The sequence below is a fragment of the Motacilla alba genome, chromosome 9 (assembly GCF_015832195.1).
Source record: "Motacilla alba alba isolate MOTALB_02 chromosome 9, Motacilla_alba_V1.0_pri, whole genome shotgun sequence".
Classification (NCBI taxonomy): Eukaryota; Metazoa; Chordata; class Aves; order Passeriformes; family Motacillidae; genus Motacilla; species Motacilla alba.
This window is the reverse complement of record NC_052024.1, coordinates 7,125,954-7,143,426: the sequence shown is the minus strand read 5'-3', so window position 1 is coordinate 7,143,426 and position 17,473 is coordinate 7,125,954. Positions and strand designations below refer to the sequence as shown.

The 17,473-nt window shown below is 40.4% G+C and overlaps 1 protein-coding gene across 3 annotated transcripts in view; it reads right to left on the bottom strand.

The window, feature by feature from the left end:
* Positions 1-433: 433 nt before the first annotated feature.
* PXYLP1 (2-phosphoxylose phosphatase 1) overlaps positions 434-17,473 on the bottom strand; it is a 49,653-nt gene continuing 32,613 nt past the window's right edge. For all 3 annotated transcript variants that reach the window (XM_038145892.1, XM_038145891.1, XM_038145893.1), the window contains 4 exons: positions 13,096-13,257; positions 12,094-12,220; positions 4,055-4,194; positions 434-2,761 (listed from right to left, as the gene is read on the bottom strand). In XM_038145892.1, the coding sequence (XP_038001820.1) occupies positions 1,830-2,761; positions 4,055-4,194; positions 12,094-12,220; positions 13,096-13,257 (1,361 nt within the window). In that variant the 3' untranslated portion in view covers positions 434-1,829. The remainder of the gene's footprint in view (positions 2,762-4,054; positions 4,195-12,093; positions 12,221-13,095; positions 13,258-17,473) is intronic.

Here is a 17,473-nt window from a genome sequence, read left to right as displayed (position 1 = left end):
AGGGAACTATAAGAGACATCTTCACAGTGTTGCCCAGTGACAGGAGAAGAGGCAGTGGGGGCACAATCACAGGAGGTTCCACCTCAACATAAAGGAAAAGTTACGGGGTCTCTGCCCTTGCTACTTATACTGGGCAAAAGGTCCCCTTCACGTAATTTCTACAGTCAGCTCAACTTTCAGATTCTCTCTTCCTGTTTGCCCTCCAGCACACAAGCAGATCCAGTCTCTTAGACAGAAAGGTTACCACTCCAATGTGGTACAAAATCCCCAAATATTGTATCAGGATTTCTAGTGAAATGTTTACTTGCTCCTGCCCAGACTGGGACCCAGGATAGAATAAGTGCAGAAGTCAGAAATGCAACAAGCAGCTCAACAATATCCACCTTGTCCCTGCAAACAGCTAAGGAAGTCACAACGAACATAACACACAAAACCACAAAGAGACCCCAGAATTTTATTTCAAGAAACATGTTCAAATGCAGCATTGAAAACTGAGTGAGTGGAATGCCAAGAGTCAGAGAACTTATGCTGAGTTATGTTTTCTTGGACAAACTAGCACCATTGAATCACAACTCACAGACTAATTTATTTCTTGAGGTTACAAAACCTCCATCATTATAAAATTTCTAGGAATTCTATTAAAAATTTGTTCTCAATTTACTACTCATACAGAAATGAAAGCAGTCTGAAGTTTTCATATCTACTCATTGTTCAAATTACCCATAACAGACAGTTTATTCTAAAGTCTAAACATCCTGATCAAGGGAAAAAATGTCTAAAAAGTGACCTCCACAAGTCTTTACAAACTAAACAAGTAAGAAAAATCTACTGTGTTATAAATATACGCAGTACCATATGTACAAGTCTGGTTTTAGAAAATAAGAGCTTCCTAGTCCATAAAAATACTAACTCAACTACAAAGTTTTCTCAGTATTTAGTCAAGCTGTCTCAAGCAGTAACCATAGCAAATTCCTAAAATACTGATTTGTACCATAGCACAACAGCTTGAACATGTTCACAATGGGAAAGAGCTCAACACTTCACCATAAAACTGATTTCTAAGTCTAATTTCCCACTCAGGTTTAGTGGTCCTGTTAGTGTTTACTATCTATTTTAATGTCACAAGGCCTTCACATGTTTCTAGACTGTGTTTGAACTATTCAAAGTGCTGAAAGTGCAATCAGAGAGTAGAATTTTGTATCCCTTCTCCAGTAAACCCTTCTCTGGCACTGGCATCAATAGCCAAGGGTTTCTAGGTCTGTGAGGTGCAGAAGGCACACACTCATTTGTACATGCTCAGGAAGTATTCACACACACAGACATGCACTTTGCTTTAAGGACCATAATATTCTAATATTATGGCTTCCTCTCAGTAAAGAAAATCAAAAATTCCTTTAAAATGCCTTAATGCAGACACCTGGAATTCATAATGACCCTGACATGAACTGCTTAAAATGACTGTGAGATGGTGTTAGAAAAAAATGGAGTTTTGGCTTTAAACTTAGGCTATCCAAGTATTGCTCTGGAACAGAGAAACACAAAGCCTATGCTCTCTCACTCTATCAAGCAAGGGCTAACATTCACCACATGGTTTATCACAACAGTTAACAGCATTTGTGAGCGTACACATACACATAACCCTTGGCATTTGTTCTTCTACTGAAGGCCATCTGCAGCCTGAATGAAAATAAAACTATTTGAAGAATGTTTCAAGCATTACCCTTCTGTACTTACACATGAAAATACCAGAAGTAAGAAAACTGAACTGTCCCTCTGCCAGAAAACAGATCACTGACATAAGTTAACCCTGCCTCTTCCTCCTCCCTTCTCTACAGTGCTCTCCTATGACATGCATCATAGTAGCTTGTACTGTTAAAAATTAAGAACATATCCCTCTTGACAAAGTTGACAAGTTTTTCTAGTGGGCACATTGGCTTGCTGGAACGTTTATAATGATCCTTGCAAAAGGAGGTCTGGAATGTGACATCAGCACCGTTGTACAGGATGCGGATAAAGTGTTCTTTGGGCCTCTTCCCATCCTGCCACAGCTCAAAAACTAATCTGGCAGCAAATCTGGGAAATCTGGCCTCTGTAATGCCCAAGGCACTAAGAACGGGTGACAAGGTGACATCATGTGCAGAGTAGAGGACAAACACTTCCTCCTTCTTGCCTTCTGCAATACGCTGCAGCCTGTTGACAGTCTGGTTGAGGAGAGGATGAGTAGCCAACAGTGCGTACAAGAAGTAAAGTTTCTTCTCCTGTCTTTCTCTCTCATCCTCCAACTGGTGTCTCTTGATTACCTTGAAGTGCTCCATACCAATGCAGCCAGCTTTGGTACATGGAAATGAGACATTGTGACAGAAATAGCACAAGAGAGAATCTATTGGGTTAGAAGCTCTCAGCTGCCTGGTGGGAATGCCCACAATCTTTGCCATATCCACGTATATTTTCTCCAAATTGTTGTTTTTCACCCGTAAGCTGTACTGCCTGCGCTGCTCCTCCTCTAGGTAGTGGTTTCTCATGGGACAGTCACAGCTTCCTGAGCAGAAAATGGTGCTCCACTGGTGCCTCATGTTAATTTTCTTCCAGTCAAAATCTGGCAAAAAGGTGTAGAGCAGAGCCAGCGCGCTCTGCAGGGTTCGGCTTTTCCCCGTGGTCTCCAGGTAGAGCTGCTTGGCTGTCCAGTCACTAGGGAGCAGTTTGTGTTTGTTGATGTAAATTTCTCTGAGCAGCTGTCCATTTTGCAAGTGTTGTACAACCCCTGAATTTTGAGAGAAATTACAACACGTGATTAAGATCTTTGCAGATATGCAAAAAAATTACAGCTAGTAGCCTTACTGATAAACTTACAAAACTGAACTGCACTCATGATGACTGTAAAGAAATCTGTCTGAAACATGAGAAATGTGCTATTCTTCAGTATCTCTCAGATTCTAGGAACTAGCCTGAAATACAGAAAATAAGTTGGTTCCATAAAGTTTTTTTATAACCTCAGTGGTTTAATATTAATTCTTTAGACTAAGACACAGACTGAATGGGTCTAACATGAATGTACAAGTAAGGTGTTTTTGAAGACTGCACCTCAGTCAGGTTTTCAGGTCTGTAGAGAATGCTGTGCCCCTGAAAATTTATGGCAGCCAATAAAACCACCAGCAGTCAGAACACAAATACACAAAATGTGTGTAAATTCACAAAACAATCATGAGGGGTAGCAATTGCATCCAGCTTCCTTCTCCATCTTCCTTCAGGGAGCATTTAAATTGCTTGATAATTTACGCTAAAGCTCAGCCTTTATCCAGCTGCAGAGTGTATCCTTCTCACATGCCAAAACCTCTACTCCAGAATCCACATCTCTTGCACAGCAGCAAAGCAATAGGCCTGAACCCTTTATGCACTAGAACACCTCTGCTTACCTTGCTGCATGCTACAGGGAGTACCCAGATGCCAGGTGAGTGACACAATCCGTGTGTTTGTGCAATTTCAGTGGTGTCCTGCCTTGCTTTCTCCTGATATCACTTTGCAAGACTTGACAGTGGCCAAGGATTCTTTCCAAAGGGATCCCAGAACACACAAGGCTTTGACAGGCACCAGATGTATAAAGCATTTCCATAGCACAAGCACCTGGTTTGTCTGCCACATCAGCATCTCTTGTAGGGGACACAGGGCCCCCCACAGGATGAGTAACAGAGCACCAGATCTTCCTCAGGAGGGACTGAGCAGTGCTGTTTGTCACAAGGGTAACAGAGGAGCTCTGAGGTGTGAAGCAGCATGAAAGAAAGGTGCTCTGACTTGCTACAAAGGAATTTAAAAGAGATGCCAAGATTGACCATTGTGTAACAGGATTGTCAAGCTGTGGGACAAAGCATGGTTTCTACCATCTGTTGCCACTTTTACAGTTGAGCTACATATCCCAGCATAGCTTAGGATGTGACCAACATTACAAGTTTTCATAAAAAAGCATTGATGTCAATATAATGAGGATCAGAAGATCCCTTCTCAAGCAGACTGTGTTGAACAGAGCAGAGGATGAGACAGGGCTGCTAGGGGAACTCACCTGTCTGTGTAAGCTCTCCCATTTCACACAGGGAATGACTGGGGAAGTGAGGCAGGCTGCTCAGAGAACCATCCATTTGGGCTGCAGACCCTTTGGACATATGCTTAATGAAGGCTTCAAGCTGAGGATGAGAAGGTTTCCTAGAGAGATAAAAACCAAAAAGTGAAAACTTTCAAAAGCATATGGGAAAGCAACTTGAGAGAGTCAAGTATTCCAAGTATGTCAGCTCAGAAATTTCATGATGTGAAGTTATTTCCCACTGGGACAACATCTGCTCTTACTCAGGAATTTTGCCAGTAGGGAAAAGAAATCTAACTACTTCTTATCTACCAAAGAACTATAGGGAAACAGATGTCTTGTCACAGTAAAATTATTATACCTTTCACCAAGTACTTTAGAGCAATTTCTGGGGGTTGCTTTGAATTCAGTCAATAATACTGTTACGAATTAAAATGAAAAAATATATTAAAAATCCTTTAAAAAACCTCTCTCATTTCTGAAGTATACCAATGCTCTTTAACAGCACAGCCAAAGCAATTACAATCTAAAGGGGCTCAAATACAGTACTTTAAGGAGATGATCTTGAAGGAATTCTCAGATATTGTAATGTGCAATGCTGACCACAATCTCAGCTTTTATTTCTACTTCCTTCAGCCTCAAATCAAATAGCACGTGTAGTCTCAGTTACGTGGGACTGGAAAGCAGCACCCAGTGGCCCCATTAAAAATGGAATCATTGTTTGTAGTAAGGCACTTTTATCCAGAAAGAAAGAGGCCAACACTCCTGGACACATCCACAAGTAAGATACTCTGCCATGGAAGTAATGAACGCAGCTGGAAGAGATATTCACTAAAATATCCAAGTTAACTCGCTGAAACAGAGTTCAAGTCAGTGAAAGAATGCTTAAATCTTCCACATTGCACTGGAAATTTCAAATACACCATGGACTCAGCTCACTGTGGTGCTGCTGCACAGAAAGCTACAGATACAAAAAAATCCCACTATGTAACCCAAAAGTAACCTGAACCTTTAAAAAATAAATCTGTGATCACATTCCCACAGCAGAAATGCATAACACAAGTGGGGACTTCCTTGTTAAATGTCAGCAGTTATCAAAGGTTACACAGTCACCTCTCTAATTTTGTTCAGAACTGCATCAAAAACTGCTTGGCAACCCAACTCTGCTCCAGATGGTTCTTGTCTTAATAGGATGTTCAGCTTCAATACAGTTATTTTCATGTTGCTTAAAAATATACATATAAAATAAATTTTTTCAGAGATCTCTTACAGAACTCTGGGACTTGTGTTTACTGCTCATATTTACATTTGTTAGAAGGATAAACTATTTTTAATATAAAAATCTCAGGTTTTAAAAAGAAACTTGACTTGCAGGACACACCAGAGGGAGCAGTAACACCACTAAAGCAGGAATGAGAGTCTGGAAAGGAAGTTTGCTGGGACAAAGACATCCATGCTCGCTTAGAAGAGCCAACTGAGAAACTCTCACACATGAGAGGACCTCTAGCAGAGCTCTGCTCACAGCCTGCATATACAGGAGGGCTCATAAGAATCAGTGTCTGTCAACAGAAAGGCAGCTCATATCATTTTACAGAACTTGAATTTTCCAGTATTTAATTTATTTTCAGGAAAAAAAAAATAATCCTGGCAGGAAAATGTTACTATTATGCCAAAACTGCCGGTAAGAAAAAAATGCAAAATGAGACAAAAAGCATAACGAGAGTAAAAATCAGACCAATTTTTCATTTTACTTCAAATTAAAGGAAAACCAGCCAATTAATGATATTCTAAATCCACAGCTTCTTCTGTATATTGTAATTTTAATAGGGCAACTGAAGATTAATATTTGCAAAGCAGAGAAAGGAACAAAGCCTGGTTTATGTTTCTCAAGCAGTGGAGGCTTCCTGTGGTACAATCATACACTAGAAGCTTACTCCAGCTCCAGATGAACATTTCCAACAGAACATTTTGTACATTGCACTATTTCCACAGCTCAGCAGTGAAATCTAAAAATGGAAGAATTAAGTTGAGAAAATTAAATTATACCATTAGCAAATGGCTTTTTAAGCTTATTACAGAGGTAGCAGGCTGAACTACCAATTTTCTAAATTTTGAACGTTATAAAACTCTACACGTGAATAAACTGACAATCAAAATTTTCCTTAAACTCTCTTCATTTAATTAATAAGTTCTGCAAATACATGTGAAAGAAAACTAACAGAACTGCTTTATCCATTCTGCTTCTTTTGCTGCTTTGCTTACAAAAGCCTGAAAGAATTCTAATGGAATCAAATCTGTGCTGATAAAACAGCCAGCAATCACTTGTGGGAAGAAAGAAAGGGAAGAAGAAAGAAACTTATTTATCTGTACTTTGCAAAAGGATTTTTTTCTGAAAAAATGGCAGGCAAAATAAATTAAATTTCAAGATAAAATTACAAAAGGGATGATAATTGATGATTTTATATTTCAGTGTATTAATACAGTGTATTAATAATATTAGACATGGAGATGCAAGTTGCTTAACTTTGGATTACACTGGATTTAAAGCGAGCACAAGATAAACCCAAGCCTGCAAAAGTGCATTATGAAATATGACTGTTGGACATCTTCTGAATAGAAATTCAAAGCTTCCTTCCTGTTAAACAGATATCCCTGTACAACTGGGCAAACAAACACCTATTTTTCTTAGCAGCAAGACTTGCAGCAGCACTTGGGCTCCCAGCTGACAAAGCATTCCCCCTCCCACCCCAAGACTTGGCTTTTATTTAGAATATGAATCCTCCTGTTGAATTGGCCAATTTACAGATGCTGCAGGAGATGGAGTATCCAGGCAACACAGCGGAGGCTGCTGGGGCTGCTGGAGCAGGAAGCAAAGGAAATTGCTCAGTTGTACAGTTGTAAAGGCTGAATTATCCTTAAAATTTTATTTCCATAAGAGTAATCAGAAAATAAAAATGAACTAAAGAGATATCCTTCTGTAATGTTCCTGGCCTTACAATGGCAAGCTAGCACATTTACAAAAGGTAGGAGTATAAAAGATATTTCAAATTTTGTTAGAAAATGGAACAGCTTTTCATTTAAACCCACTAACAACAGTCACACTTCCCAATTTTAGTATTTGGTTCTCTTATTTAGAATCTGCTAATTTGCCTTTTAATGATTTTATTTGTGTACAATAGAATAAATTTTATCTGTAACAAAACTGAGGATGCTTCTTTTCCCTCAAATAATTAATTTAGTTGATCCTTTTGTTATTTACAACCTAAGCACTTGGATAATAGATCCCAGATTGAATGCTCTGGTTTTCATGCACTACCATTAAAATGGACCAACACATTTAAACCCTTAATCAACACTTAAATATCATATTTGCAAAGGTCTTAAAATGCTTTAATATCACCTTTTATTGCTGCACTGTAACCAGTGTCCATGGGAAGAAATACTGCACAACTATTTGAACTATATCACTTATTTCTGCCAGGAACAGAGCTGGCATCCATCAATAAAATTTCCTTTTTCCTTGAGGAGTTAATACAAAAATGCATGGCAAAAGCTGAGAGGAGCAGGCTTCTCACAAGGAGTTGCAGAGCTCTCAGTGCATCACTCAGTGAGTAAACATGACCCACCAGGCTTCAGACACACAAACATGACTTGTCTGTAACCATACAATACAAGATTCTGCCTGCAAACTACCCCAAGAGTGAGCTCCTTCCTCTTCACTTAAAATGCAAAAAATCATTTTAGAACTTCAAGCAAAAATAACGTGTTTTCTGTGAAGTCCAAGTAGGCAAAAAAAAGTGAGATCAAAGGAGTACTACAGTGTGTGCTTTTCAGAAAACAAATGAATGGAAAAAGCCACTAAACCTGACAATAGATCAGTGTAGTCTACAGAAGAGATCCTAAGGCAGTAGTAGTACTGTTGGGGATTATTTATTCATAAAGGTCTCACAGCTTGTACACTTTTATAACAAACTCCTCAGTTTGTTATAAAAGTCTCATTCCCCTGGCAGGGGGAATGAGAGGATCTGTGAGGTCCCTTCCAGCCCACACCATTCCTTGGCTCTGTAATTCCATCTCCTCCACTGCTGTCTGACTCTTTAAAGCCAGCAGAGGCCTCAGGAGACCTTTCTTCACCCGACTCTGGTCTGGATCCTACCCTGACCTCACTCCAAGTCAGATCCACACCCCCTCCAGCTCACAGTATGATACGTGTCTCATCTCCCGCCTCCCAGCTCGTTTTTGCGGCAGTTTCAAAACATGTGCATATTGAACCTAAAATTTCAGTATTTGTTACTAAGCTTCTTATGATTACCATCAACACCTCTCAAAATGTCTTCAAGTATATGCTAATTAACCCAGCTTACTACCAAATTATAGCAGTCTTCTGAAATCATTTTAGCATCTTCCAAAAAGCGTTTCTTCTCTCTCACATACAAACTCAGGGAAGAAACACTGCATATTTTTTACTTCTGACACTATAAATGTGAGCTACATAAGGAAAAAAAATGTGTGGGATTAATTTCTTTCCCCCATAAGCAAATACTACAATGAACAGATTTTCATAACACCATTCAAGTACTTTTCTTGAGGAAAAAAGTAAGCATTACTTGGTTCCCTTTGGAAATTTGCATCCAGAACAATAAAAATTATAACAATAATATTAATTGAAGTTTTAGATGGAAGAAATCTCCGAAGTATTTAATCCATTTGTTTATATTCATTCCACACTTATATGTCACAATCCATAATTCACGAAACCCAAGCGTGACCTCAAGGCTATTTTGCATATCCACTAGAAGTCCACGGGGCTGTGGCATAATCTGCTTAATTAATGAATTCCATCAGCTGAACGCCAAGTCAAATAAAGAGCAGCCTGCACATGAGCAGCTTGCTTATCTGATGTTGTAAGTCCAGAGAGCTTAAACAAACCAGACTTTCCATCAGACACCTCAGCTCAACTGTACTGCAGCAAGAAACCCTCAGTTCAAAGGCAGTGATTACAGACCCTGTCACCCTCCCCATATAAATACATTTACAATCAAGCTCCAAATTTACATCATAAAGGAATATAAGCCTGACAGCCAAACACAGCAAATAACTTCCTGATGCTGAAGTAATGAATGTTCCACTCAAAACAATGGCTTCATTCTAGCATTATTCAGTAAGGTCAGCTTTAACACATCTGGACAGAATGGTGCAGTGCCAACTCCTTTAATCTTTCTGCTGCCCTAAATTAGGAGAGGAGATGTTCTTTTACATAAATTTTGTTCTTGAGGAGACAAGGTCTTTCAGTGGCTGTGAGTGGTAAGGGATGTGTCATTTACACAGTGATGCTCTAATGCTCACAAATCAGTGAGAGCCACGGGTGCTCCCCCTCTGGCCTCCCCAGGGCCTGACTGTGCCCTCTCAACTGCTCCACTTGGTCATTCTGTGTCAAAGTCACACTGCTTCCTTGCCTTTCATGGATAGTTTTTCTGACTCCAGGGCCTTCATGCTGTACTTCTTGCCTGAAACTGAATTGGAAACAGCTATAAAAGCTTTTCTGACAAACAGAAAACTGAGGTCCCATGTGGCACACTAATACTGAGAAACACAGCTACTCATCTAACACTGTCACTTGCTGTTAACATCTTTTCAATAAAGCTTTCTCACATACATTCTAACATGACAGATATTAAGAAAGATCAGAAGATCAGAGCCTTTAGGAAATCCAATAGAAATCTGGATCATATTTCTCTACTTAGTATTTTATGCTGAAAATAATCTCACCCCTTACAGGCAGGACATTTAAAATGTTATCATAGCTATTAGCAAACAATTAATTTTCCATCTTCTTAGAAAAATTATTTTTTTATTAAAACAGCTCCCACTCCATTCTATGGCAGAGATAACTGAAGTTATCTCTGCAGCCTCAGGAATGCAGATCTCATTTCAGAAGTCACTCAGCTTGCAGTGGGCACAGAGTGCTTCTGGGCTTAGGGACCTCTCAAGGAAATCCAGCTTCTCCTGAAGGATGTTGGACCAGACCCCTGGATGACACCTCTTGGCAAAACAGACATTTTGGTGGAAGCTGAAGTGTGACCACAGAAAAGGAGCAGCCACTGTCTGGCCTCTTGGGCTGCCAGTGCACACTGCTGGCTTGTGCCCCGTTTTTCATCCAGCAGAACCCCCAAGTCCTCCGCAGGTTATTCTCAGTGACTCCTCCCAGTCTGCACCCATGTCTGGGATTGCCCCAAGCCAGGTGAACTGCTGGAACTTCTTGACCCTCTTGAATTTCTCATGGATGTACTTCTCAAGCCGGACACAAATTTCCTGTCACTGTAAACTTGCTGAGTGTGCACTCAATTCTACTGTCCATCAGGAATGAAGGGATTGAAGAGCACTGGTCCCATTGCCCTGAGGGACACCACTCACCACGGGCCCCCATGGACACAGAGCTACTGATCACCTCTGCATCCATTCAGCCAATTCCTCATCCACTGAGCATCCACCCTTCCAATCCACATCTCTCCAGCTGGGAGTTAAGGATGCCACGAGGGACCACCCTGAAAGCCTTACAGGACTCCAGGCAGATGACACTGTTCAGTCTTCCCTTGACCACTGTCAGTCACCCCATCACAGAAGACCACCAGACTGGCAAGGCATATTTGCCCTGAGTAAAGCTGGCTGTCCTGGATCATCTCTTCATCTTGCACTTGCCTAAGAATTCCTTCCATGAAGAACCACTCCATGATCCTCCCAGGCACCAAGATGCAATGTACTTTCAGTGTGGCATTAACACCTCCAGCACAACAGAGTAAAGCCATTTGTGAGTCAAGAAATAATGTTCTTGCTTTTCTGGTGTGGAATTAAGGACAGAGGAGATTCCATGCCATTCTGGAAAAAGGTATTTATGGTCCATCTACACTACTCTGTGTACCTACTGTGCCTCTTTTCCTGAGTAATGTATGCAGGAACACAACAGACAGCCCTCAGCCACGGAAATCTCCACAGCTGACACTGCTGAGGGGACAGCAGCATGAAGGGGTAGATTTGCCCAGAGGTTTTGCTAACATATCTTGGTATTTTTCTTTTAAGTATTCAGTAGGTTCACTGGTAAGTCCTCTGCTGAAAAATCGTCATCATCATCCTACTTAAAAGTATTTACATGTAATTAAACAAGTCATGGCAAAGGTTGAGAAATTACATCATCACTGGGTTTTTCTACTGCTGTACACTATAATTCATCTGTATCAGTGGGTAGAATCTAAACAAAAAAGGAAGGTTCTGCCACAAAGAACAATTCAGATCATATCTGCAGCTCAAAGTGATTCAGATGTGAAAACAGTTTTCAGCAACCTACAAAGATATGATGTTAGACAAAAGCACTATACTGAAACAGAAAGGAAAATGATGTTTTAGTGGCAGTTAGACACAAATAACTAACTTGTGACAGATCTAAACAGAGAGAAGTAACTACAGGAAAGGGGTAGTTGTCAAGTAGCAAACAGTAGCACTTTCTGTTAACCTGTATTTTAATAGTTAAATGTACAACTCCTGTTTTTTCCTGAATTTTGACACAAAGCATTAAGGGAAAATTCAGATAGCCTATATTTCTGAAGAGTAAAAGAAAAAATAAATACAAATATCTTATGGTATTGCTGAACTGCCTGAGAGCTTTTTGCATTCAGATGAAGAGAAGCATGAAGAGGAGTGATCATCTCAAACAATGCAGTTACATTTTCAAAATGCAGAAACTTATCTAACAGGAATGGCAACTTCAATATCCAACTAAATAGCTTTTGCTTTTTAAAGAAATACTAAGAACTTACTCTGGTCTGAACTGGTAACAAGCAATAGCTTTTGTTTCAAAGAAAATACTGTGCACCACTGATCCAGGGGTTGGTTTTTTAAACCATGGCAATACACAATGGTCAGAAGTCACAGTGTACTTCAGGCTGCACAAATTGTTTCCCAAAGAGGAAAAGAATGATTCTTAAGCAAAAAAAGAGCTTAGTAAAGACAAACTTCAGGAATTTTACCTGCTGGGCACCAACATGCAGTCGATGTCAGGTCTCTTTGTCTTGGGAATGGCATACAGAGGGTACCTGTCGCCGTGTCGAATCAGCACTTGAACTGACACCAGCTTAAAATAATGAGGGGCGTGACCTAAAGTGAAGAAAGGGAAAACAAGAAAAAAAAAATTACCTACATCCACTTTCTTTAATATAAATTTTAATAAGTAGGTATCATTAGCTTGACAGCTTTAGTATTGCAATGAAAGACAACACACCCAGGAAATTACAATTTATCAACCCAAGAAAGATTTCACTTCAGACTGCAAGACAAGTTATACAAGACTGAGATTCTTAGCATATCTCCACAATACATCTGAAGTCCACCAACCACACAAAACACTATTCATGCACCGAATTCTGTCAACACAATAAGGTTATTCCACTTTCATAATGCCTCTCTTCAGGTCCCCATCACAATGATGGACTTTGCAGCATGTCTAATCTGGATCTTTCTGACATACTAGTTTGTGATTTATTTGATAACCATTAGTAGGAAATGCTAATGAAGGACTTCATTCAAACTTGCTGCAGCTGCTGTGGAGTAAAGAATGCAAATATGCCTTGTAGCTGACCGTGTCTAATGGCTTGTAATTCCAAAATTAATTACTTCTGTGGGGTTTTTCTTCCTGAATTCCAAGTCAACTGTTTGAAATGCAGCTGATGTGTAACAAGAACTACAATTCAAATATTAAATATCTATACTGCTCCCAACCTTTTCAGTTTTAGACCTATAGCTGACTGTTGGTTGGACAGAACAATTTCCAAAAATCAAGAGAACAAAGAGGATACAAAGGGAGGGAAAGATCAGCAGCATGTTTTGAATGATTTAACATATTTCAGTGACCAGCTGGCATTTGCTCCACCTTCTCCAAGCAGCAATGAACTGACAGTGCACAGAGTTCTCAATTCCAATAACAGCACAAAGAAACAAGCAGCTAACCTGAGGTGTGCCCTCCCCCAGCTCACCTTCCATGCTGCGCTCAGTGATGCTGGGAATGTTGCAGTACATGTGAGCTTCATAAACCGGGTCTATGGCTGGAGGCTCCGTCAGCAAATCAGGCATTATTCTCTTCCTGCTCTTAGGATTCAACCCATCCTCCCTCACAGGGTTTACTGGGATTAAATGCACTGAAAGATACAAAATATACACCATGCACCTTCAGGAGACTTTAGGGACATAGAGGATTATGACTTTTTTATCATTATTTTTAAGTAATTATGCACAAAGATTATGTGTCAGAACCCAGGACATCCCTCTGGATGCCCTGGATGGCTCGAGCCTCTGGCAGGGGGCTCTGAGACCCTGGCATGCAGCCAAAGACACGTGGGGTTTTGATCTTAGCCCATGGAGCATATCACCAACTCTGTATGAAGAATTACAAGTCACACAAGTTTAGGTAGCATAGTAGAGATAATCACAGAGTGAAGGGAAAAATTTCTGAGTGCTGTAGAGGGGGGTTTTGACCTCTGTACAGTGGGGTTTGGATTTTGTACATGGGGGTCTGAGGCTCCAAGATGGAGGAATCAGGGCATGTCTTGTCTTTCTTCTTGCTTCTTCCTAGCCTCCATGATTTGGGCGATGTTGGTGCTTTTAGATTGGTTTAGAATAGAAGCTGACTGTCTAACATAGGTGATAGCTATTGGAACGGAATTGTAAATAAAGTACACGTAGTTTTTAGTATAAAAGATAGCACCAGCCTCGGGGGCGGGCAGAGAATGTGCAGAGAGTGCCTCTGGCTGACCTGCTGAGCAGACCGCAGCAGCCCAGAAGAAAATCTTTAGGATAACTTACAATAAACAACCTTGAGACCGGATGATTGAGGACTGCTGAGTCTTTCTTTGAAGGCACGGGTTGGAGCAGAGACTTTTCCACCTTTTGGAGTCACCCTGACCAGGGGAGACTCCGACAATTATGGTTTCATGAAATGATGTCTCTCAACAGTATGCAACAACTCCACTGTGATTTTTTGTTCCTGATTTACATAGCCTAGAAAAGCTCTTTGACTAAGTCAATGCTTGGCTAAGACTTCAGCAGCAGACCCAGATGTAGAACAACTCTGGGTTTTGCACTCTTCTTGAAGCTGCTTTTTTTATCAGTCTCTCAGCATGAATCACAGAAAAAGTGCCACAATAAGTCTGGCTGTCCCTCATCATTTTTATTTAAAAACTGACATTGAAGGACATCAGCAAAAGACACAGCAGTGTTATGATAAGGGTAGTACAAGCCACTGGGAAAACCAAGTAGTCAAGATTGAAGGACTGGATTATTCATCATTTTCCTCACTAATCCCTGCCCGTACAATGCCACCTTGTCAACCTTCAACAGGCTGGCTTATCTAACAAAAAACAAACAAACAAACAAACAAACAAACACACACACAAAAACCAAAGCAAACAAAAAAAAACCCACAAACAAAAACAAACTTTTAAAAAAAAAGCACAGAAAATATATTTCTTTGATTGAAACTGAGACTACCCAAAAAATATGAAACACAAAGAAATGCAGTAAAGACGCACAGAGGAGAAACTAACAGAAATACTACCACTAAGTCTTCTGACATGTAGATGAAAGCTGAAGCCTATCTAAATGTAAGGCCAGAGCTGTAATGACCCTGCCTTAATGTGAGAGCATCAGCTAATTTATGAGTCTTACCAGACTGTGCATGTAATAACAAATGCCTCTATTCTATTCTATTTTCTGGAATTTTAATCAGAAGGTTTAGAGGTAAAAAAGAGGAGGAAAAGTGTTCATATTTTAGTCCCTTAGTCTTCTATCTTGAGAGGAAAAAAAAAAAAGGACAGAAAGAAAAGATGAGACAACAAATTTCAAAGCAAAATTTTATTAATTCTTCTGTGTCAGTTCCTCAGCTCCATCTTGAGCCTCAGCTCCAGCTTCAGAGGTGAATTTGTTCCACAATAAGTAGTTGTACGGATCAGGAAAACCAATGAAGACAGCAAACCAAAGCAAAACACACAGATTTTACAAACACATAGCCAGTAATAAACACAGGCTCTTCGTTCTTACACTACAATACATTACACTTCAAATATTTTCATGTGGTTACTTTTTGTCTGCCAAAACCAGAGCCCAAGCATTTTCCACAGCCTTGCTAGTGCTGTTGACAAGGCTGATACCTGCCAAGGGCAGTGACTTGAAACTTTTCACTCAACTGTTTCAGATTTTGCTTTCAACTGTGTTTGGGGAGAATATTAAACTGCAGTTTTCACTTTGGACACTTTAATTGTGGAGCTCAGCTGCCATTTCAGCCTTTATCTACCAGATCCAATTTTTAACTCCTTGCTTAGACTCACATGGTTCTGAGACACTGCAAACCCCTGCCTGAGAAAGTGGCAGTAACACAGAGCCTTAGCAATACCTGAAAGAAGTTGGGAACAGGGCTTGCAGTACGTTTGCACTTGGGGTATAAACCTCAAACCCAAGAATGTCACAAAACAGTGACTGGACTCTGCAAATAAGCAGCACTACAGACAGCAGCTGTCCACAGCACAAATTACAGGTACATTCTGTTGGCCAAGGTTCCAAGCCAGAAAAGGTTACAGCAACAACTCCCAGCTTTCTGCAACATTCTCTCTAGAGCAGCCCACAAACAACACAGCTACTGCTCCCTAATGTCACACACACACAGCTGGCTGAAGCAGCTCAAGTCAGCTCAGACACAGGAGTGTTTCAGCAGACAGGGGAAACCATACCCCAACAGCAAAAACTTCAAGTTAACTCTGATCCTAAATTTTGGTTGGGAGATTTAAAAGCAGAATAACGATCCTAATTTTTTCATCTAAAGCAGTTTTAACCACAAAAACCCTGAACAGATCACATTTCTGTACTGAGACTATTAAAAGCAGAAGCCAACAGATGCATATAGCAGCTTTTTAAAATCAAGTAAGTGCCTATGACTCCTGAGGCCAAACACCTTGTTTGCAGAAAGCAAGTCTCAGAAAGAATAAGTCTCTGATTTATTCTAATCAAACAGATTGAATAAATGCCAGAACACCGCCAGACAAGAATAAGGAAAAGCACCAAATCTTACAGAGAAGCATCTACTCTCTTTAAAATAATAAAAATAAAACTGAAGATTAAGAGTAACATTGAATATGAAGCATAACATTGAACACTAAGAATAAAATTGAATATTAAAAATAACACCTGCAGAACTACCAGAATACATGTTTGCAACTTAAAAGCAACTGAAAGGACATTTTGAAAGGTAACTCTTAAGTCAGTACAGCAGCTATGGGTACAACTCAAGAATATTCTGTGGACTGGAAATGGACTCAGGGATTAGAAACATCAATAGTTCATGTCATAGTTGGTAAAACTTGTCCTTATTGTACAGTGAATAAGCTTGGCTTACACAAGGGAGAAGAAAAGACACATGATAAGCAGTATTTGCTTTTAACACACTAGAAATAACACATATTGGATGAAAATAATGGCAATCAATCAAATTACCTACTCAAACACATGGGTTGATTTAATGTAGCTAAATAGAAAAAGGAATTACATGAACTGGGCACCAGTCTCTGCAGTCTCCTAAAAATCTCCAGCAGGTGCATATACATGAAAATAACAAGTATTTCAGAGTTGGGGGAATGGGGATAGGACAGATGAGGGGGACAATAGGGAATAATGACAACAGAGGACCAAGGAGAGATGAATCCCAGCTGGAGCTTCCTTGCCATAGCTCAGCACAGTCACCCTGAAGATCCCACCCAGCCACACTGGTGCTCCTCAGCCCTTGTTAAAGCTCCTCAGAAGCTGGAACATTCCTGCAGTTTCAGAGCTTTGGGAAGCGGATCCCAAGTAACACATCCTCCCTTTGTATTTCTAGCTGTTGAAACAACAGAGGTATTTTCCATGCTCTTAGCTGCTCCGCAATTATTTCCTCATCTCCTACCATTCCCCGGACACTGTTAGTGCCTCTTGTATTTATGATGTTCTCTCCTTTCTCCCTCCCTTCTCATTTCAAATACTTGGCCTTCATGCCCCCCTGCTGTGCTCATTTATCCCACTTCCCAGCTCTCCAGTCCTGCTTCACACTCTCATCCTCTCCAGCTCCCTTTGCACAGCAGGCTCCATTTGGTCCTTCATTTTTGTACTCCCTGTCCCACACAGAGCAGTTCTCTAAAGCTCTTTGAAGAAGAGCTGACTGTCCCTCTGTATCTCCCTGCTGAAAGTCCTCCCCTGCAGGGTCAATGCCACCTCTGTCTCCCCTGTGGGTTTTCTAGTCCATTTGTAAGGGGCAAAACTACAAACAGTATTGAACTGATACAGCTCAGAGAGGAAAGGGAAAAAAAAATCTTTGAGAAGCCCCTCACATGAGGC